The 23088-nt window shown below is 43.3% G+C and overlaps 1 protein-coding gene across 4 annotated transcripts; it reads left to right on the forward strand.

Moving 5' to 3' along the window:
* Positions 1-1786: 1786 nt before the first annotated feature.
* Positions 1787-22244, forward strand: LOC308379292 (MBT domain-containing protein 1-like). 4 transcript variants are annotated; one of them, XM_080856370.1, is made up of 17 exons: positions 1787-1913; positions 3675-3876; positions 5298-5431; positions 5638-5749; positions 6318-6400; positions 10157-10274; positions 10692-10832; positions 11828-11916; positions 12693-12927; positions 14419-14474; positions 15226-15330; positions 16879-17026; positions 17804-17886; positions 18680-18914; positions 19854-19925; positions 20394-20588; positions 21664-22244. In XM_080856370.1, exons 1-17 carry the CDS (start codon positions 1893-1895, stop codon positions 21801-21803), a joined length of 2169 nt encoding a protein of 722 aa, XP_080712496.1. In that variant the 5' UTR covers positions 1787-1892; the 3' UTR covers positions 21804-22244. The 4 variants fall into 4 exon arrangements, with proteins under 4 accessions (XP_080712496.1, XP_080712497.1, XP_080712499.1 ...); XM_080856371.1 differs by having other exon boundaries at positions 10692-10826; XM_080856373.1 differs by lacking the exon at positions 20394-20588 and having other exon boundaries at positions 21723-22244.
* The last annotated feature ends 844 nt before the right edge of the window (positions 22245-23088 follow it).

Here is a 23088-nt window from a genome sequence, read left to right on the forward strand (position 1 = left end):
AGGGGAATTTGGATAGTTGTTATGGTTGTAATGGACAAGTCTTCTTCACTGGTCATACATGCCTTATGACGACGTCACGTTAACAATGTATTCAGCAAGCAATACATATATAAAACTATATTTAACTCTCTATATATGTTTAATGAATGTGTGCTCCCTGATTTAGTCATGGCCAGTGGCGTAACGTAGTTACGGCGGGCCCTGGTGCAGGCTATTATGACGGGCCCTAATCAGTGGTGCAAGGCAGTGGTTCCCAAACATTTTACAGTCCATGTTTGTAACCACCACCGCCATGCCCCCTCCCCAAGCACACATATTCCGCCTAATAACACTTGTCAGTGTAATTGATTCGCTGAATATGGGTATACATTTTTTTTTGCCAATGCAACTTGGCTATTCAGTCTATTTTGATTGACATAAATATGTCTACGACCACACCTGCTGCACCCCCTATAGTTACGCCCCTGCTCATGGCCGTGGTTGTTACCACCATGTTGAGTGTCAGGATCACATCTGAATATGTGAAGATTCCCTGAAGCCATGCAACACAACCTTAATGTGTGTAAAGGGGCCCTGAGTGAGAATATAAACTCCTGTGATTTTCTTTAAAAATGGAGGGGCTCTGTTTGATAGTGCATTGTTTGGATGTGTTTGGACGTTTGCATGTGTGTTAGGGGCGGGGTGGCAGTGGTGATGTGGTAACTTCGTAAATTAATGTTTCTTAATTCTAAGTTGAAAACACTAAAATACGTACCTTTTTAGGGTATTCAACTGTGCATAAACAGAGCAAGGAGGGCACACTTAGTGCCAACAGCTGAGCGTGGCTAAATATGTAGCTGATGTTGGATTTGGCATTTGTTCATAGTTGTTGAGGGAAAGCCCCACAGTGATGATTGTGGTGTATCTGACTGGAGGTGCTTTTGGTATTGTCTCTAGTACTGACTTAAGGCAGAAATACACTTCCGCATCCTTCTCCGTCCTCGAAAAAAATGGGCGGGCGGACGAATTCAGGAGGATTTGAACGTACTTATATGTGTCTTCACCCCTTGTGGGTATGGAGGGGTTGGGTCTAGGATGCCAGACACCACTGTCTGAAGGTGTCGTGGGCCAAATAAAGAAGGAAGGTTTCCACTTGACAATGCCAGTGAAGTACCACCAGGGCGTCTCTTTGCTTTTGCTGTCAAGCATTTATAAGTGTGATGGTTAGTGTAACCTGATGTGCTATAATATATAGCCTTGTTGGTTTCAGTATGATTACTACTTGTCCTGTGTATAACCAAAGTTTTTTTTTAAGAATGAGATCAAATCATGTGTATTGTAAACTACATTTTGATTGTTTAAAAATAAAGTGAACATGATCTGATAAATTGAGCTTTCCTCACAATAGCAATAGTTCAGCATGTCTTCCTTTTCTCATCCGCTTACGTTTTAACAAAAGATAGATCTACCCGTATCTCAGCGTTGACACCACATTTATCTTGAGTATATTTAGATTGTTAGCTTTAGATAGGTATATGACAGGCTGTACTATGATTTAGCCCAGGTAGGCCTACGCGCCGTTTGGTGAAATACGACTAGGAAGTCCTCCACCCCCATTTAACGCGGGGGATTGCAAGGGTACTTTTCTCATCCCGAGAAAAGGGTGGCGCTGTAAAAATCTTACTCCTCTGTTACAACGCTGCAAAATATCAATAGAAGAAAGGAAACCATCCCTGACCAATCGGCTACCAGCAGGCGGGCTTTGCGCGTGCGCCCTGGGAATATGATAATTTTGTTGATATGCAACTGGAGTTTCTCCTTTCGGGTTTTAGTTAAATTTGCTATTTGTTTCCCTTTTCCCGACTTCTTGGCTACACGTTAAGGTTACGCAGAGTGTTCTGCATGAAGGGCTGATGGAAAACGCAAGGGATCTGGTGAGTAGGAGGAGCGGTTTCAGTTTGAATCCAGCATAGCTTAATGTAATCCTATTTTCAGCCTTTGTTGTAGTGTCACTCCGCAGTGGCTATGCTAGTCCGCAAAGTGGAGATGTGTAGCTAGCTACAACTGCTGGATGTAGGAGTTGTGCTCCTACAGATTTTCTGCTGGTGGTAAACTTGAGCTTTGTCTGACTGGATACACCTAGTACCCATACTGCATACATCTTCATTATTGACAATATGCTGGAAGACCTAAAGCATCTGCAAAATGCTAACTCCAATCGTGGGCCATAAAGTGAACCGCACTGCAGAGGAAATGTGTTGCTAGCGCACTGTTAGCCAGCTGGTCTGGAAACATTAAAATTGTGTTCTGTGTGCCTGCTTTGCAACTGTCATTCACGCTTCTGAGGAGGTACGGTAGACATTCAGTGAGACAGACTAGTGGGCGGTGCGGTGCTCTGTGTTTGCGATTATGTATTCATTGTGAACAGTGCAAAAGAGCCTACATACTCTGCAAGTATCACACCGTCTATGGATTTGCATGGTATCTAGTTGATCGTTGACTGAGGAGTCGTAGTCCACAAAGTAAAAAGTTTCTTCCAGTTATTTTCTTTTTCCCGCGTAATAGAGGCGCATACACATTGATACTCATGATTTCGGTTTGTATACACTATTCCGAGATTGGTTCTTCACTATTAGAAAAACACAGTTGTTCAACAGATCTCCAATGCAATACATCAATATTTCATTAACAGTTACGAAACCCTACATCTGCAATGTTAGGCCATTGGTGATTTTTCTCATCATGTAAAATAGACGCACAAGTGGATGTTGGCAAGTATCGCCAAAACTGCTACCCAGTCCAGAGGTATTTTTTTTTTGAACGAAGAATTTATTTATTTAGTCCCCCATTTTCGCTTAAGTGTTGTTCAACAGCATTACTTTAATTGTACCAAACCTTAAAAACAGGTGATCCACAGAAAAATGTGGGCCAGTATTTTATATGTTTGGTGACATCACTCCTTGTAGGAGGTGCTAGTTAGGTGACTGAAGTGGCAGCTTAATTACAAGTCTACAAATCAATATGTAGGCCTATTTGAACAAAGCTGAAGTATGAAGGAGTAGGAGATGTATGCTTGTTTTACAGTAACATATACACTGACTATACTTATCTGGCTAATGCCACGGAAATGATTTCTTACTGTGAACCCCCTGTGAGTCATGACCTTCAGGTTGAGGTGACCAGTCAAAATGCTGAAAAGCTCATAGAAACGGCTGTTGTCAGGCATTTTTTCTCCGTAATCCACTTGAAGTACTTTAACAACTACCTCTCAGAGAGGTTTGCAACAGTGCTTATATATGGGTGACAGGCCTTTTCATCTATGTGCTGTGAATGCTTTTGATTATCTATTCTTGCTTTATCTAATAGCTTTTGAGATAGATGTGAGGGGTGGGAATTGCCACAGAGGTGACCGTACAACACTATGATGATATTTGGGCCACAATACAATATAATTGCTTTAAAAACTGTATTTACTGTATGTACCAAAATAAAAATAAAAATGTAAATCACAATACTTGGGGCAGCTACATCAATATGAAAACTGTCGTGATAGTACACAGTATCAATTTTATTCTCCCACCACTAGTACACATTAATATTTCCTGTGTGTTGAGTTCTAATGAGGCCTGTCTCTGGACAGCTTTGCAATGACAGTTTTCTAAAGATGGATCTGGCATGTGTGGTCTGACCTGCAGGCGGAGCATGGCGCCCGATCGGAGCGGAAGAGGCGGGACTCGTTCGGGATGTTTGACGGCTACGACAGCTGCAGCGAGGACTCCAGCAGCAGTTCCAGCTCCGAGGAGAGTGACGAGGAGGTGCCCGCACTCCCTGCCAACCTGCCCATCATCAAGACCAATGGCCAAGTCTACACTTACCCTGATGGCAAGGCTGGCATGGGTCCGTCTCCAGCTTCTCTTCTTCCTCTGTCTTTCTGTCTGGTCTTCTAAGTGTATGAACAAAAGTGTAAATCTAGGTGTTACTCACTGACTGTTAAAAGTGCGGACAGCATCGCGACATGCTCTTTGTTAGGTAGAAATGAATCCCAAAATGCATCAAAATGAGAGGTGCCATTCATATACAGAACGGAGCGAGATTCTATGCAGTTCAGGTTTTTTGGTGCCAGAGCATGCACAGACTGCCCAGAACAGACAGAGCTGATATTCGGTTAAATCTGCTCCGTGCTGTAGTTCCTTCCGGTCGCAACACTTTTGAAATAAATGCATGGGTCGGTATCATCAGCTCCCACTCTGTCTCCTGTTCTGCATTTGCATTTGTTTATTTAGCTTTGACACTTTTGTCCAGAGCAACTTACAGGACAGTTGTACGTGGTTCATCAGTATGTATGCTCCTGGGGAACCGAACCCGTGGCGTTTTATCGACTTGCTCTTACCAGCTGCTGTGCTAATTGAGCCCCCTTGATGTGTACCCCTTAAGCATGCTTGAAAGTATGTCCTCTTAAGCATGCAAGGGTGCAGGTGTTCTTGGTTTGGTGGGTTTAGGAATGGCTCCACAGAGAGTTAGTTTGCATATTATTCTTACAAAAAAAAGTCTAATAATCGTAGTCTAACTGTTCTCACTTGATTGATGCATCTTAAACTCTGTCCGTTTGGCCTTCTGTAGTGTCGTGTGCATTAGAAGCAAAGCATGCCTAGGTCACACACAGACACACACAGACACACACAGACACACACAGACACACACAGACACACACAGACACACACAGACACACACAGACACACACAGACACACACAGACACACACAGACACACACACAGGTCTAACAGTGGATTAACTCAAGCTTTGGTAGTGCAAACACAGGTGCGTCTCCCTGAGCGTCGATCTAACCGTGTTAAGTGAGGATGGTGTCCCTCAAATGAGGCCAATACTAAACATTATTATATTTTCTGCATTCTGTTGGTACACTAGCTTGGACAGCATCTTGTTGGTGATTTCAAGTGAGCCCAATACAAATCTTTATTAAAACCCCAATGCAAATACAAATCTTTATCAAAAACCCCCATGCACAGCCAGTATGCACTTTCATTTAAGAAGGCCCAATGCATTTTTGAACACACCTGCAAACTTGACATGGCATCCCCCTAAAATGTTCAAGGTGACCTTGTACTACTGGTACGCCAGCTTGAGCATCTTTTTGCTGGTGATTTCAAGTCTGTGTTTGCTAACCTTACTTAGTCAGTGCCAGTGTATGCACTGTTGTGTGTGGCCTAGCTGCCGCTGAAGATGTGAGGCATTATGGGAGATTTCCCCCTTTCTCACTGCGGTGATGTCGTGTCTGTTTGTTCGTGGGTGCTGTGTAGCTACGTGTGAGATGTGCGGTATGGTCGGGGTGCGGGACGCCTTCTACTCCAAAACCAAGCGTTTCTGCAGCGTCTCCTGCTCACGAAGCTACTCCTCCAACTCCAAGAAAGCCAGCATACTGGCCCGGCTTCAGGTATTGCTACCTTTTTATGTTATTTTCCCATGTTACTACTTGTTAAGTATACGCTTATACCATTGGACAAGTGTATAATTAGATAGAAAACGCTATGGTTTCTGTCATCAGTGTTGTTTATAGTTTATAACCATTACAAACAAAAGGATGGTGTGCAATAGTACAGATAGGTGTTGATTAAAGTGTGCGTTCGATGTCTTTTTAAGGGTAAACCACCTACAAAGAAGGCCAAGGTGTTACAGAAGCAACCTCTCATGGCTAAGTTAGCTGCCTACGCCCAGTACCAGGCCAATCAGCAGAGTCAGGTGAAGAAAGCAGGTGAGCTGAACACAAGTGTATGGTGTGTGTGTATGTATATGGTGTGTGTGTATGTCTATGGTGTGTGTGTATGTCTATAGTGTGTGTGTGTGTGTCTATAGTGTGTGTGTGTGTGTATGTATGTCTATAGTGTGTGTATGGCGTGTGTCTATGACGTGTGTGTGTTGGTCTATGGTGTGTGTGTATGTCTATGGTGTGTGTGTATGATGTGTGTCTATGACGTGTGTATGTCTATGGTGTGTGTGTATGTCTATGGTGTGTCGGTGTGTGTGTATGTCTATGGTGTGTGTGTGTGTGTGTGTGTATGTCTATGGTGTGTGTGTGTATGTCTATGGTGTGTGTGTATGGTGTGTGTCTATGACGTGTGTGTTCGTCTATGGTTTGTGTGTGTATTTATATATGGTTTGTGTATATCTATGGTGTTTGTTCATAGCTGTTCTAGTGGAGGGCTTTACTGGGCCGGTATATTGGCAATAGTGTGGCAGGTTCTGAGACCAGCATATTTTTCTATTGCTTTAACAACCATCTGAATTTTTCTTTTTCTTATTTCCTGTGTCTTTCTCCGTAGCTGTTCCAGTAGAGGGGTTTGACTGGGGGCGGTATATTGTCGGTGGAGACATGGTTGGAGCACCAGTGAGCTGTTTCAAACACGTATGTATGCAGTGAGCGCTTACAAACACGTATGTACACAGTGTGGGGTTTCAAACACGTATGTACACAGTGTGGGGTTTCAAACACGTATGTATGCAGTGAGCGCTTACAAACACGTATGTACGCAGTGAGCGGTTTCAAACACGTATGTACGCAGTGAGGGGTTTCAAACACGTATGTACGCAGTGAGGGGTTTCAAACACGTATGTACGCAGTGAGGGGTTTCAAACACGTATGTACGCAGTGAACTGTTTCAAACACGTATGTACGCAGTGAGCTGCAACCAGCTCTCTGCAAAATGATGAATGAAATGTCCTCAGATTCCTCCTTTATCACATCATCATTTATCCAAATGCATATAACTTTGTAGATATATAGTACTGTGCAAAAGTTTTAGGCAGGTGTGAAAAAATGCTATGAACTAAGAATGCTTTGAAAAATGTAAACAATAAATGTTTATTTTTTATCCATTTACATGGTAAGACTGAGCACAGCAACAAGACACAACGTAGTTATACTGCATCAGCAGGGTCTCTCCCAGACAAAGATTTCAAAGCAGACAGGGGTGTCAAAATGTGCAGTTCCAGCTCTTTTGAAGAAGACGTTGAGGATCGTAGACGCAGTGTTCAGCCAAGGAAACTTAATGCAGCTGATGAAAAACACATCAAGCTTATTTACCTTCGAAATCGGAAGATTTCAAGCAGTGGCATCAGCTCAGAACTGGCAGAAACCAGTGGCACCCAGGTACAGACATTTACTGTCCGGGGAAGTCTGGCCAGAAGTGGTCTTCATGGAAGAGTTGCAGCCAAAAAGCTCTACCCCGACAAGGAAACAAGGCCAAGTGACTGAACTAAGCACGTAAACATAGAAACTAGGGTGCAGAAACATGGCAGAAGGTGCTCTGGACTGATGAGTCAAAATTAGAAGTATTTGGCTGTAGACGAAGCAGTTTGTTCGCTGGAGGCTGGAGAGAGGTACAATAATGAGAGTCTGCAGGCAACAGTGAAGCATGGTAGAGGTTCCTTTCCAGTTTGGGGCTGCATTTCTGCAAGTGGAGTTGGAGATTTGGTCAGGATGAATGGTGTCCTCAATGCTGAGAAATACAGGCAGATACTAATCCATCATGCAATACCATCAGGGAGGCGTATGATTGGCACCAAATGTATTCTGCAGCAGGAACATAACCCCAAACATACAGCCAATGTCATTAACAACTATCTTCAGCTTAAAGAAGAACAGAAAGTCCTGCAAGTGATGGTATGACCCCCACAGAGCCCTAATCTCTACATCATCGAGTATGTCTGGGTTTACATGAAGAGACAGAAGAATTTTAGGAAGCCTACATCCACAGAAGATCTGTGGTTAGTTCTCTAAGATGTTTGGAACAATTTACCAGCCGTGTTCCTTCAAAAACTGCGCAAGTGTATCTGGAAGAATTGATGCTATTTTGAAGGCAAAGGGTGGTCACACCAAATATTGATTTAATTTAGAATTTTCTTCTGTTCCTTCACTGCATTTTGTTAATTTATGAAGAATTGATGAAAATAAACTGTTAACACTTCCATTTTTGAAAGCATTCTTAGTTTACAGCATTTTTTCACACCTGCCTAAAACTTTTGCACAGTACTGTATATCTTATCAACTATAAATTGTAGCAAAGCTATAATATAATTAGTTAGTATAATATATATATATATATACATATATACTATATACAACCCGAATTCCGGAAAAGTTGGGACTTTTTTAAATTTGAATAAAATGAAAACAAAATGACTTTCAAATCACATCAGCCAATATTTTGTTCAAAATAGAACATAGATAACATAACATATGTTTAAACAGAGAAACTTTACAATTTTATGCACAAAATGAGCTAATTTCAAATTTGGTTCCTGCTACAGGTCTCAAAATAGTTGGGACGGGGGCATGTTTACCATGGTGTAACATCTCCTCTTCTTTTTAAAACAGTTCGAAGACGTCCGGGCATCGAGGTTATGAGTGTCTGGAGCTTTGGTGTTGGAATTTGGTCCCATTCTTGCCTTATATAGGTTTCAAGCTGCTGAAGTGTTCGTGGTCATCTTTGACGTATTTTTTTTCGTTTAATGATGCGCCACATGTTCTCTAGGTGAAAGATCTGGACTGCATGCAGGCCAATTCAGCACACAGACTTCCACGATGAAGCCATGCTGTTGTAATAGCTGCAGTATGTGGTTTTGCATTGTCCTGCTGAACTACACAAGGCCTTCCCTGATATAGACGTCGTCTGGCGGGGAGCATATGTTGCCCTTAAACCTTTATATACCTTTCAGCATTTATAGTGCCTTTCAAAACATGCAAGCTGCCCATACCGTATGCACTTATGCACCCCTATACCATCAGAGGTGCTGGCTTTTGAACTGAACGCTGACAACACGATGGAAGGTCTCCCTCCTCTTTTGCCAGGAGGACACGGTGTCCATAATTTCCAACAAGAATGTCAAATGTGGACTCGTTGGACCATAGAACACTGTTCCACTTTGAAATAGTCCATTTTAAATGGGCCTTGACCCACAGAACAAGAAGGCCCTTCTGGACCATGTTCACAAATGGCATACTTTTTGCATGATAGAGCGTTAGTTGGCATTTGCAGATGGCACGGCTGATTGTGTTTACCGACAGTGGTTTCTGGAAGTATTCCTGGGCCCATTTAGTAATGTCAGTGACACAATCATGCCCATGAGTGATGCAGTGTCGTCTGAGGGCCCACGGGCATCCAATAAAGGTCTTCGGCCTTGTCCCTTACGCACAGTGATTTCTCCAGTTTCTCTGAATCTTTTGATGATGTTATGAACTGTAGATGATGAGATTTGCAAAGCCTTTGCAATTTGACGTTGACGAACATTGTTTTAAAAGTATTCCACAATCTTTTTACGCACTCTTACATCGATTGGAGAGCCTTTGCCCATCTTTACTTCTGAGAGACCCTGCCTCTCTAAGACATCCCTTTTAAAGTGTATCATATTACAGACCTGATATCAATTAACTTAATTAGTTGCCAAATGTTCTCCCAGCTGAATCTTTTCAATTTTTTTTGCTTTTTCAGCCATTTGTTGCCCCCGTCCCAACTTTTTTGAGACCTGTAGCAGGAATCAAATTTGAAATTACCTCATTTAGTGGATAAAAGTGTAAAATGTGTCAGTTTAAACATTTGTTATGTTATCTATGTTCTATTGTGAATAACATATTGGCTCATGTGATTTGAAAGTCTTTTAGTTTTCATTTTATTTAAATTTAAAAAACGTCCCAACTTTTCCGGAATTCGGGTTGTACATAAATAAATATTTGGCCATTTGTACAAGTATATGACAAACATGCACTATGTGTCAGATTTTGTATTCTTAAAGATAGGTGTCAATTGCACAAATAAAAAATTATGAATTTAATTATCTATGACAAGAATATTTCTAAAGGTTGATATTCTTTTTATGTGCAACATATAGACATGCCTTGAATATCTTCTTTTCTTAAACATAAATGCATGACTTCATGGCTTCAAATGAAAATAGAATTAAATTCATGTATGGATGTCCGCAAATATGTTTATAAAGTTATGTGTATGTATGTGTATTCGTCTACACACCATGCAAGCATGTTGTGGGTGTGTGTGTGTGTGTGTGTGTTTTGTGAAAGCGGACATTCATTGCCTCAGATGACCTTGCATGCACCGTTAGCAGCTGGTGGAGAGTGTGAATGCTCTCTGTGCTCTCTGTCTAGGTTCCCATGGGAACGTCTTGGGGTGACATCACTGAAGGAGTGCGCATAGAAGTGCCCAACTCCGACAGCAGCTTGCCCATGAAGGTCTACTGGGTAGCCAGCGTAATCAAGCTAGCAGGCAAGTCAACCAGCACAATTTGGGGATATGATTTGGTGCATTGAATTGATATTTTATTTGCTGAATTTTACAGAATAAATTAAATTGGTTAAGGATCAAAAAAATGTTGATTTGTAATAGAAGAAAAATATCTAGAGTTGTATTGATGCTCAAAAATAAATATAAAGGATATATTAAGAATATAAAGGGCTTTCCTTTTACAAAAATCTGACCGTGTTAACATGCTGCTTTGGGTTAATGAATTCTGCCCTCTCCTGTCAGATAAAACACACGCAGGCGCACACAGGTGCACTTTAATCTTTCATTCTCTGGGAGTCTTGATTCTTGATACCCTTGTAGTTGGTGTAGACTCTTTAAGAATGTAGTTGGTGTGTAGACTCTTTAAGAATGTGGGCCTCCTGTGCTTCATGTCTGCAGGCTTCAAAGCCCTGCTGCGGTACGAGGGCTTCGAAGGGGACTCTGGACAGGACTTCTGGTGTAACCTCTGCGTGCCCGACATCCGTCCCGTGGGCTGGTGCGCGTCAGTGGGCAAACCCCTGGTCCCGCCCGAATGTAAGGGTCAGTGGGGGGGCGGGCTTGGTCCCCTTCTACTAGTTTTGTGATGTGTATGTGGTGTGGTAGGATGTATGAGGAGGCACTCTGAGATTCTTTGGAATGAAAAGTGCGTTAAAAATAAAATGAATTATTATTATTATTATTATTGATGTGGCACAGTGAAGGACTAATAGGCAGCACGGCATTTGGGAAGCAGGAAAAGAACACAAGTGATGTGATGAACGCTCTAATGCTGAGCACAAAGCTCTTGCTACTTGAAGTGCGTAGTTGTTTTATTTTTCAACTTCCGGAATGTCGAAGTGGCATCGGTGTTTCTCCTTAGTCCATAGCTACTGCTCATATGTTTTTTGATTCCAAGTTTTTTGTCCCTTCTGCAAAGCCAGGTTAATTCAGGCACAAAGCAATATGTCACATACAGTATGGCATATCATTGATTTTAATCGTGGTTCATTCTTTGTGAGGTTTAGGACTGAAAACAGTAACACACTTCACTGATTTTTGTTTTGTTTTGAGGGCAGTTATTCCACCTTAGTCTGAAGATTGTGTGTATTTTTTATTAAGATGGCACACCCATTAAGATATTATTATCTACCACGTCAACGAACTTTGAACCCATTAAAGGCCTGGTCTGAATCTTTTGTTTTGTTGGGCAAAAATAAAAATCCCTCCCTATTAAAATGATTATGTGATTCTGACATAAAAATCAAGGTAGAATTTCCCAGCATTAAAGTGCATTCTATGAGTCTTGGGGGCATTTTTGAAGTGTTTTATGCATTGGCTTACAGGTCCTGAAATATGAACATGAATCAGTATATTAAAGACAGCTGAGAGAAAGGATCAAGTTTTACAGAATGCATATGTATATACTTGTAAAACCCTCTCTTTTTTTGTCCTCCAGAATCGCATCATTATTTTGTCTACATTAACTGCAAACTGTCCCTTTTAAAAGCTGTAGTTAACAGAAGTGGTGACATCTCTGTTTCGTTGTTTCTGTGTAGCCATTCAGCACAAGGTCACCAACTGGAAAGCCTTCCTGGTGAAGCGGCTCACCGGATCAAAGACACTCCCCTCAGACTTCTGCACCAAGGTGACCGGCCTTCACACCTCCTTCTCAGTCTGAGACTCACGTCTTCCTCTTGTTATGAATACGTTCTCTGCTCATGCTGTTGTTGACAAAGTCGAAATAGAAAGGTTTTTGACATATCTCTGTTAGAGTAAGCCAGTTGTCTTTGTAGGATACCCTTGTTGTGTTGTGTGGAAGTTCAGTTTTTGACTTTGAGAACTCACTCGTAGGAGTTGGGAAAGATTGAAGAGAATTTGAGAACTCCTGTTTGCAATGTGACACTATTTTAAAGACAGGGATAATGTGGGAATAGCAGGTCTGCACATCATGTATATTAAAGACTGAAGTATTGATACAATGGGAATAGAGAAGTGAGATCCTGAATATAACTTTTGGTCCCAATTTCACTTGTGTATGTACGTGAACACAACCACTTGCATGCGTACACACACACACGCACATGCACGAAAACACACACACACACACACACACACACACACACACACACACACATATATATACATCTATATATACACATACATGTCTATTCACAAACATATGCATACATTTGAATGCCCATACACAAACAAACACGTACACATACACACTCACACACACACACACACACACACACGTACACATACACACTCACACACACACACACACACACACACACACACACACACGTACACTCACACACACACACACACACACACACACACACACACACACGTACACACACACACACACACACGTACACACACACACACACACACACACGTACACATACACACTCACAGGTGCAGGAGAGCATGCAGTTCCCCTTTAAAAAGCTGATGCGGGTGGAGGTGGTGGATAAGACGCACCTGTGCCGGACACGCGTGGCGCTGGTGGAACAGGTGATTGGCGGCCGTCTGCGGCTCGTCTACGAGGAGAGCGAGGACGGATCCGACGACTTCTGGTGCCACATGCACAGCCCCCTGATCCACTCCATCGGCTGGTCCCGAAGCATTGGACACCGCTTCAAGAGATCAGGTCAGCAAAGAGGCCAACGCTTCCCCACTGACCCCTAGGGATGTGCTGTATACCTCTGGACTACGATGTAATAACCCTATAAACCTCGTTGAAATGGCCGTGTGCTGGGAACACTTAGAAATCACAGCGTTGTATAACAGGTCACAGTGCCACTCAAAATCTTTTGTTCAGTCCAGACACGGCTGATGGTTAATATCTGCTTTAAGCAAAAAGCTCCATAATGCCTTGTTAAATGCTATGTTTATTTCTAATTATCCGTTACTATTATTATTATTATTACTGCCACACTTATTTTTTGCACGTGTGTGTGTGTGTGTGTGTGTGTGTGTGTGTGTGTGTGGTACACAACATCCTGCAATGTGAATGAAACATAATCAACACGTTTCCACTTTCGGGTCCAATGCGGGCCAAGGCCAGTTACATTTCCACTGTCACTTCCAGATTACCCTTGGGCCAAACAGGGCTCACTGGTGCTCACTGTATTACCCTTGGGCCAATCAGGGCTCACTGGTGCTCACTGTATTACCCTTGGGCCAATCAGGGCTCACTGGTGCTCACTGTATTACCCTTGGGCCAATCAGGGCTCACTGGTGCTCACTGTATTACCCTTGGGCCAATCAGGGCTCACTGGTGCTCACTGTATTACCCTTGGGCCAATCAGGGCTCACTGGTGCTCACTGTATTACCCTTGGGCCAATCAGGGCTCACTGGTGCTCACTGTATTACCCTTGGGCCAATCAGGGCTCACTGGTGCTCACTGTATTACCCTTGGGCCAATCAGGGCTCACTGGTGCTCACTGTATTACCCTTGTGTCAATCAGGGCTCACTGGTGCTTGAGGCGGTTTCAAGGTGAAAGGCAGGGGTAATAGATTCAGGTTAAAGAGGTTGAGTGCAAAAACAAGATACAACCAACCAAATTGTAAGAACAACCAACACGACTGTAATACTTGCGATATTTGTCTGGACTTGGTTGAAGGCCATAAAAGTTCAAACATTTTGAGCTTCAATTACAACCAAAGTCCGTTGCAACTTGAAGAAATGAATTGGCCCCGTGTTGCAAACCTGATGCAGACAGGCTATAAACACAGTGCATGTCATGATTCATAACGTGGATTAAATCTCAACATATTTCGATAAAAAAATACTACTGCCTCAAATGAACACTGTGTATGGATGTTTAGTTACCTTAAAATTCAGATCGGATGATCATTAACACAAGTTTATGGCAAGGGACGATTAGCATGTTATGCTAGCCCACAGTGTGGTTTAAACATTTTATCGCCTCAATTTGAGTTAAATGGCGGAGCGGCTAACTGGGGCACCAAAAGGGCATGTTATGGGCAGGGCTATTGGCATGATGTTGGCCTGATGATGGCTCCCACTGGCCCGATGGAAGCACTGCTAATGTTTTGAGAGGATTTAGATGTGTGTGTTTTTCGTTTACTGTATATATTTTTGTGACGACCCAATACATGATTTTGTTTCATCAGACGTGTCGAAGAGGCTGGACGGACAGGTGGACGCCCCAGGGCAGCTTTTCGTGAAGGTAAGATCAAACGGCGAAACGTCATTCTTCCCTCCTCAAATGCCATCTTCCAGTCCATCGCTTAGCTGACACGCCACCACTGGCATTTAAGTCAGTAATTCTATTCATACAGATGAAAAGATTTACATTTCCTGGTGCCAGTAATCAGGGCCCTCTCACAACATCCGGATCTCTCAGTGTCAAATGCATACCTACACATAACACACCCTCTACAGTCTTCAAATTAGAGCTTATACTTTGCTATGGCATGGCACGGCACAGCTAACAAAAGGCAGCGCACGTTTAGTGTGTAAGTAGATAATAGGCATTTAGTTCTCCCCCCACCCCCACCGTCAGCCATGTTTGTTATCTCAATTAAATGGGTTTGTATGAATTACAGTGTAATGATTTTTGTCTTCAGTGACCTTTCTGTGACCTATGTACACGAGCTTTCGGGTATTCACTTTCAAAAAGAGTTTTGCTGAAAGGGCAGCCACTCAATCTCTCTGAAACCCCCTCCTCTGAGTCACTGCTGGCAGCTCGTTAGTGTTCCTCTGTGTAGCACAAGATGTGTGGTTCGGGATATTAGCACTGCGTTTGGGGAAAGAGGAGGGGGTGTAAAGATATCACTACCACCCCCTGCCAGCCAAGTGACTGCACCTTGCCAGAGGCCTTGTCTGTCTGTGTGGGTGACTGCCTTCCTGCCTGACTGCCTGCCTGTCTGAGTTTAGAATGTCTGATGCTCACACTAGTATCTGGATGTGTCCCTCAGGTGAAAGATGTGGATCAGAGTGGGGAGTGGTTCAAGGACGGCATGAAACTGGAGGCCATCGATCCTCTGAATCTCTCGGCCATTTGTGTCGCCACCGTACGCAAGGTGAGCCCGGGGTCTGCCTCCCCAAGAGACATTTTGCTTTTGGGATAAAGGGGTACAACAGAGGCAATGTAGAGTACCAGAAATGGTTGTTTCATTGTGATGCTCATACCTCAGCTGGGTTGAGAAGGTAACTTTTGAAATGTAATAAGTTACAGTTAAACATTTAATACGAAATGTAACTATTTAAATTACTTAATTGAAGTAATGTAACTTATTACACTTTTGATTACTTTTTGATTGACAGATGAGATTTTGACATTCAAAAGAAAACCAATCCAAAACCATGCCCAATATTTAGGCACATACTGCCAAATTAATTCTGCAAAAACTCAACAAATTGAATGTTATATTTCACATATAATCTTTAAAGCCTTGACCAAAAATAGTATATTTGGATGTAACCCCTTTATAAAGTACTGTAACGGATAACAATGACTTTTATGTAGTATGAAGCTCCATTACACGTAACTAGTTACTCCCCAATCCTGAACCTCAGTGTCACCCCTGTCATCTTTTGAGATGAAAATGTAATGTGGTTTACCAAAAGGGGTACTATCATTTTAACACACTTCGTTTTAACACACTATCATTTTAACACACGATCACAAAACACCATCTGAATTGTGATCTTTCTTTTAAATTTTGAAATTAACAGTCAATATCCTTCCAGAAACATGAATTTAACTTTACTTAAAAAAACAGTCAATAGATAACATTACCATTAAATTACACAGATTTCTCAATTACTCAGAACTCAAATTGAAAAAGAATTGAGTAAAATGTAAACAACAAAAAAAAGATGACGCTGTCATAGTTGACCATTCAAGAGAAAATAAACATTCAGACTATTTCACGGTTTCAACTTCAAGTTGTAATCGGTAGCAGATAGATACAGATGTGAGATACAGATGAGTGTGGTTGTCATACAAACCTGAGTAAAAAAAACACTCAGCATGTTCCTTTAGGTGCTTCCTCTTAAGATGGTTAAATAGATGAGTCATATCACCTCCGGAAGTACAGACTGTTGCACTACAAAGTTTACAGATACTTTTATCAAATCCTTTTTTGGCACCAGTTCCTCATCTGCTTTGCTGCTAACTCACGTTGAATTGAATCACGTTGATTTGAAAAGGTTATGCATGAGGCATAAGAGGCTTTTGGAAGAGACACGAGATATAATGTGGCCACTAAGCAAAGCCATCTCGTAGGCAATCATTCTGTTAGTGTGTCAACTTCGTGTGGATCCATGCCATTCATTTATGTCAAGTTTGAAACATTTGATGGCTTCCTACTTATGTATCCAATCTCCATGATTCACCTGACAAGTAGTTCATGGACATCTTCGAGATCGGTCACAAGACACAAAACCGATGTAGCCTCTCACAGAAAATCTACTCAAAAGGCAAATCCAAAAAATAGAAATCCACTTTATTTTATAAAAGGGTTTTCCCACTGATATTACCATGTGTTTGTAATGTCAAGATTGAGTCTGAAACCTTCTAAATGTGGGTAGATGACTTATTGACATGACATCACTTCCTGTCTCAGGTGCTGGCGGACGGATACCTCATGATCGGGATTGACGGCTCAGAAGCGGCGGACGGCTCTGATTGGTTCTGCTACCACTCCACCTCCCCGTCCATTTTCCCAGCTGGTTTCTGCGAGATCAACTCCATTGAGCTCACCCCTCCCCGGGGTAAGTCTGCTCAAGGAAGTTCGTTTTGTTACGTTTATTTATGTCATGGTATTTATTCTGTTCGTTTTGTGTGGTTTGGTTTAGGATATTGTTTTGATATTGTTGATTATCCATCGAGTTCACACCTACCTGAGCGACGTCTGTTTGTTTTTGATGTTTGTTTTGTCATGTTTATATCATGACATCCATGCAAGATGTTTGTTGTTTTGCTCTCAGGTTGGTATCAAGTCAGCGAGGTATTTAGCAGAAGCTTTCATCCAAAGCGGTTGGACATAGTTGTTCTGTGTTTAGTTTTATGATCTTTGTTTGATATAGTTGATTGATCAAGCGCACCCCTCCCAGAGGTTCGTTTGGCCCTGAATACGCCACCTACTGGCTGCTCCAGTCTATGACTCCTCTCAGCTCAGTCCCTCTCAGCTACTGGCAGGGTTTTTTTATGTGTCTGGCCAGCTCATGTTATAAGTCTCTTGCTCTCTCTTCCTCCCTCCTTCCCTCCCTTTCTCTTGCTCTCTCTCACACACACACACACACACACACACACACACACACACACACACACACACACACACACTCTCACTCTCTCTCTCTCTCTCTCTCTCTCTCCTCTCTCTCTTTCTCCCTACTTAACTCACCTCCTTTCTATCCCTTCCTTTACTCTCCTTCTCTCTCTCTCTCTCTCTCCCTCTCTCTCTCTCTCTCTCTCTCTCTCTCTCTCTCTCTCCCTCTCTCTCTCTCTCTCTCTCTCTCTCTCTCTCTCTCTCTCTCTCTCCCTCTCAGGGTACACAAAACTCCCTTTCAAATGGTTTGACTACCTCAGGGAAAATGGATCGGTGGCAGCCCCAGTGAAGCTCTTCAACAAGGTGAGTCACCACCAGTGGAATCATTTTTTCCCAGTTGTCATTTTTGAGTATGAGGTTTTTGCAGACCTGTGCTTTTCTAGAAGGGTAATGCATTTATCAGTATTTTGAAAAACAATGTAGTAGGCCAAGAAACAGATTTGTATCAGATAAAAGCTACATTTTGACCTTACCAAAGCTACGTGACCTTAACAAAGCTACGTGACCTTACTGAAGCTACAAATTGACCTTACTGAAGCTACAAGTTGACCTTACTGAAGCTACATGTTGACTTTACCATACTGAACTAGCTTGTTTTGACTGGGATTAATTCATAACATACAACTTCATCGTAAACATACAATTAAGTCTGTGTGAATCATGCTTCTTGATAGCTGTATGTTTCCCATTGGTCTACTATGTGTGGTGTTACACAGAAAGGGCAAAAATGGAGAGACAGAGAGGATGTGAAACAAAGTGTATGAAGTGCACAATACTACAGTTCATTTATCATAGCCTCAGAGCTACATCATAATTTCAAAATTAAGACCAAAAATATCCCACTGCATATTGCGGGTGGTATAGTTCTGTACAGGGATGTATAGCGAAGCCAAGGGCTTGTATTATTGGATAATAGTTCTTTAAGCTTAATTCTTTTGATCCTCCCCCAAAATAAGTCTCTTTTTAATGTATTTGTTATTCATTTATTTTCCCTCTCTTTTGCTTAGCCATGACATCAAAGATAAAAGATAATCTGGTTATCCTGTCAATGTTTGCAAACCTTTTCTTTTTCTTTTTCTTTCTGTTTCCGGCACAGGACGTTCCAAACCACGGCTTTCGCTCGGGCATGAAGCTGGAGGCCGTGGACCTGATGGAGCCGCGGTTGGTGTGCGTTGCCACGGTGACTCGGATCGTCCATCGGTTGCTGCGGATCCACTTCGACGGCTGGGAGGATGAGTACGACCAGTGGGTGGACTGCGAGTCGCCAGACCTCTACCCCGTGGGCTGGTGCCAGCTGACGGGCTACCAGTTGCAGCCTCCGGCCGCTCAGGGTGAGACTAGCACACCCAACAAACAAATATCAACCAAAAATCATAAAACGGTTAGATCCGGTCGAACTATTTATTAATTTCTGACTGGACAAGAGGCATTCCGTGAGGATATCCTGGAACAATCTCACGTGGACTTTTCATCGCTAGTTTTCACTTCGCACTTGATATGCTTTAACCATTGAATTGAACGACATCAACATTCCATTAATTTAAAACGAGGTGGCAGAATGGCAGGCAGCAATGTCATAACGTTGCTTAGGTATCTGTACCTGTGAAAAACCAGATTCTGGTATCTTGTCAATTTTCATTTGTTTAAAAAAATGATTTAGTCTTTCAGTTTTGTTTTTGATTTCTGTTTAGTTTGAGTTAGTTTCATGAATGCATACATAGTTTGATTTTGCTAGTTTTAGATTATTTATTATATATTTTTTCTTGCCTGCAATTCCATTTCGTTTGTGTGGTATTGTTCATTGTAGTTTTTATTTAGTTTTGTGTTTTTGAAAACTGTCATTTTTATTTCAGTTTATTAAATGTTTTTTCTCTGCTAGTTTTAGTCTTAGTTACTATAATAACCCTTCTTGTCAGCCAACAAATATCGAAATAAATATATTTTTAATAAATTCATTTCAGATCACATTTTTTTTATATAATGTGGATACATAACATTTTGTTTTAATTGTGAATAGCATACAAATTGATATTTGCATGCTATTACCTAGAAGGCCTCTGTAGGAAGCTTTCATTTCCTGGTGGTAATTGTAATGCATAAGCTTGCACACAGGGGTCGTTCACAGAAAGCGTATGTTTTTCTGTGGGCGGTTCTGTGATTGATGCAGGTAGTGACGGTCTCTGTCTGTCTGTCTGTCTGTCTGTCTGTCTGTCTGTCTGTCTGTCTGTCTGTCTGTCTTTCTGTCTTCCTGTCTGTCTGTGTGCCACCAGCCTCTAGAGAGCGTCCTCCAAGTGTGACCAAACAGAAGAAGAAATCGCAGCAGTACAAGGGCCAGAAGAAAAGTAGGTTTATCTCCACCTGGTGCTTTGCTCCCCCCACATTCTCTTTCTGCCCCCTTTCTCCCTCTGGCTTTGTCTTTCCTTCACCTTCCCTGCCCATATTAGGGTAAAGCCTGACTCCTCCCCCCCCCCCCACCCCCCCACCCTCCCACTCCTCTTTTTTTTCAACGGTGGGGCCCACTGTGAAGGCTTTGTGCCAGAAGGGCGATCTAAGATTTCTGTCTGTTTGGGTTATAAGGACATAGGAACGAAGCCATTGAAACACTTAGTATATTCGAGGGGAAAAAGATGAATCCACTGACCATGAATTAATCGGCTTGATATCCGGTTCATCCGTCTATTCACGTGTTTATGTGGTTGAACTAATGGGTTATGATCTTCTTTTATCTCCTGGGAAGGCAAGCTTGTAAAGGTCACTCAAGATTCGAGAGTAAGGTCACAGACGTCTCCCTGTCTGTCTTGGCTTTCTAGAGCGTAAGATTCCCATTGGTAAGCGGCCAGTGAGCATGACGGGCATCGCCCTGGCCGGGGTCCCGCAGCGGAGCCTCTCGGGGGACGAGAACATGACCCCCCCGGATTACCCCTCCCCCCCGACACCGCCCACCGCCTCCGAGGCCGTTCACACTGTGTCCACCAGCCTGGACCTCAGCCCTGCCCGCAAAGCAGGTAACGCAGCACACCTGTGCGCTTAAGCCTCACCTGTTCAGCAGGCAGCACAGCACAGCACCGCACACCTGAGCTTAACCTCACGTGCAAAGCAAGCACGTGCAATACAGCATACCTACGCTTGGCCCCGCTTTTCAGTGCAGGTAGCACAATGCACTTTGCCTAGCTGCACACGTTAGCCAGGTAGCACAGCGCACCTGAGCTCCGCCCCACCGGGAAAGCAAGGAGCACAGCACACTTCAACCATGTCCACCTTTTGAAGCAGGTAGCACAGTGTACATGGGCTTAGCCACACCTGTTTAGCAGGTAGCATGGCGTACATTGGCTTAGCCACACCTGTTTAGCAGGTAGCATGGCGTACATTGGCTTAGCCACACCTGTTTAGCAGGTAGCATGGCGTACATTGGCTTAGCCACACCTGTAAAGCAGGAAACAAGCTTCTTTTCACCTTTAGCGCAGGTAGTGTAGCTTCCTCTGAGTATGTTGAATGTGTGGTGGCATAGGCGCTCACTTGTCCAGGCCTCAGATAAAGGGGGTCTGAGCATAGATGCTATAGCTATACTCCTTTCCTTGCCTTGCTTATCCTTTCTCCTTCTCCTCTTTTCCTTTTTTTCTCTCTTTTTCCCCTCCTGTTTCCTGTGCTCTTCCCCTCCTGCCCCATCCTCTCCACCTGTTCTCTGCACACGTTTGACGTCACCTTCCCCCGTGGGCGACTGCGTCTTCTTTCCTGGCCGCCATCTTCTCGTCTTCTTCTCCACCCCCCTCTTCTGCTTTCCTCCCCCTTTCTTCCCCTCCCCTCCTGTCCTGTCCCTCCTCTCCCCTCCCTCCTCTCCCCTCTCCTCTCCTCTCCTCCTCTTCTGTGTTCTCGGTACCCTGTCCTTCCTCTTCACCCTCCCCCGCCCCTCCCCTCCTCTTGTCTTCTCCTCCTCGTCGCTCCTCCCCCCACCCTCCTCCTGTGTGTCTTGCTCCCCCCTCCCCCTCCCTCCTCCTCCCCCTCCCCCCACCCTCCTCCTGTGTGTCTTGCTCCCCCCCACCCCTCCCCCTCCCTCCTCCTCTCCTCGGCGCCTGCTGCCAGGGGTGGCGCTGCAGGTGAAGGAGGAGGCGATGGAGCCTGACGAGTTCACCTTCCCACAGGCTGTTACTGAGCGCCAGAGCCCCATGCCCACGCCTGTACCCGCGCCCGCGCCCGCTCTCTACATCAAACAGGAGCCCTGACGGCCACTACCACGGCGGGGGAGCCAAGGGGGCAACAGGGCAGAAGAGCCCATCTCTCTTTCTCTCTATCTCTCTCTCTCTCTCTCTTTCTCTTTGTCTCTCCCCTACACACACACATACACACACACACACACACACACACACACACACACACACACACACACACACACACACACACACACACACACACACACACACACACACACACACACACACACACATACACATACACATACACATACACATACACATACACATACACATACACAAACACATACACCTCACACTGCTGACACCTCAACAGCCCCAGGGCACTCTGCAGGAGGGAGGGGGCTCCTCTCAAAGCAGTGCTGGGACTCCTGTTCCTGTTCAGTCATCCGGAGCTCAGCGCCTTGGGTTCAGTCATCTACAGTTTGACGCCTTGGGTTCAGGACATGCAGACTAGGGTGAGAACGGGGGGGGGGGGTTATAAGATTGGGGGAGAGGGGCAAATTTAACATGGGATGGGTTAGTGATCGGTGACAATTTGCTCTCGAGCTGGTTTTGTACTGGAGGTTTTTGCATAACTTTTTTTCATGTTTGTATCATGTTTCGTTTGGGTTTTTTGTGGAGGGGGGGGGGAGGGGCAAAGGGTGTACTGTTTTGGGGTAGAGAGCTGTATGTGTAAATAATAGGTGTGGATGTGTGTTAGGGATACTATAAAAACAGGGTGTATAAAGTAAAAAAAAATAAATATTAAAACCTTACTGGTAAGAACAATCAGATGGAAATATATAGATGGAAACACATACAGTGACATGCATTAAGGTTGTCTGCCAATTCATAATAAAAATTAACTTCCTTTTTTATGAAATTATGCCATAATCATGATGACTGATATCTTTAGTTTCTGCAGTAGGTTTGCCACAATGTGGCAGTGTCGTCAAAAAGCGAATGTTAAATTGCGTAAAAGGTTGAGATATCACTATTCTATATAACTGCGTATATGTAAACCATTGAATGTCCAGAGTCACATAACAGAGCTATAAAAAAAAAAAAACTATTAATAAAAATATTGATAATAATTTACCACAAGGATAGCATAGCCATTTGTACAATTGCCATCAGTAATCACAGTTGAGAGATGTAGAGGGCCAGGAGACTCACTGTCTTAGACGAGGAAATGGAGTTTGTTGTTTCTCTGCTCTTCGTTTATCTACCTTTTTAGTTATCAGGAACAGACACGGAGCTATAGGTGATCAACCAAGACCTTCCATTGCTCCAGTTTTGTTGCCACTTTTACGGG

This window comes from Sprattus sprattus (assembly GCF_963457725.1).
Source record: "Sprattus sprattus genome assembly, chromosome: 18".
Classification (NCBI taxonomy): domain Eukaryota; kingdom Metazoa; phylum Chordata; class Actinopteri; order Clupeiformes; family Clupeidae; genus Sprattus; species Sprattus sprattus.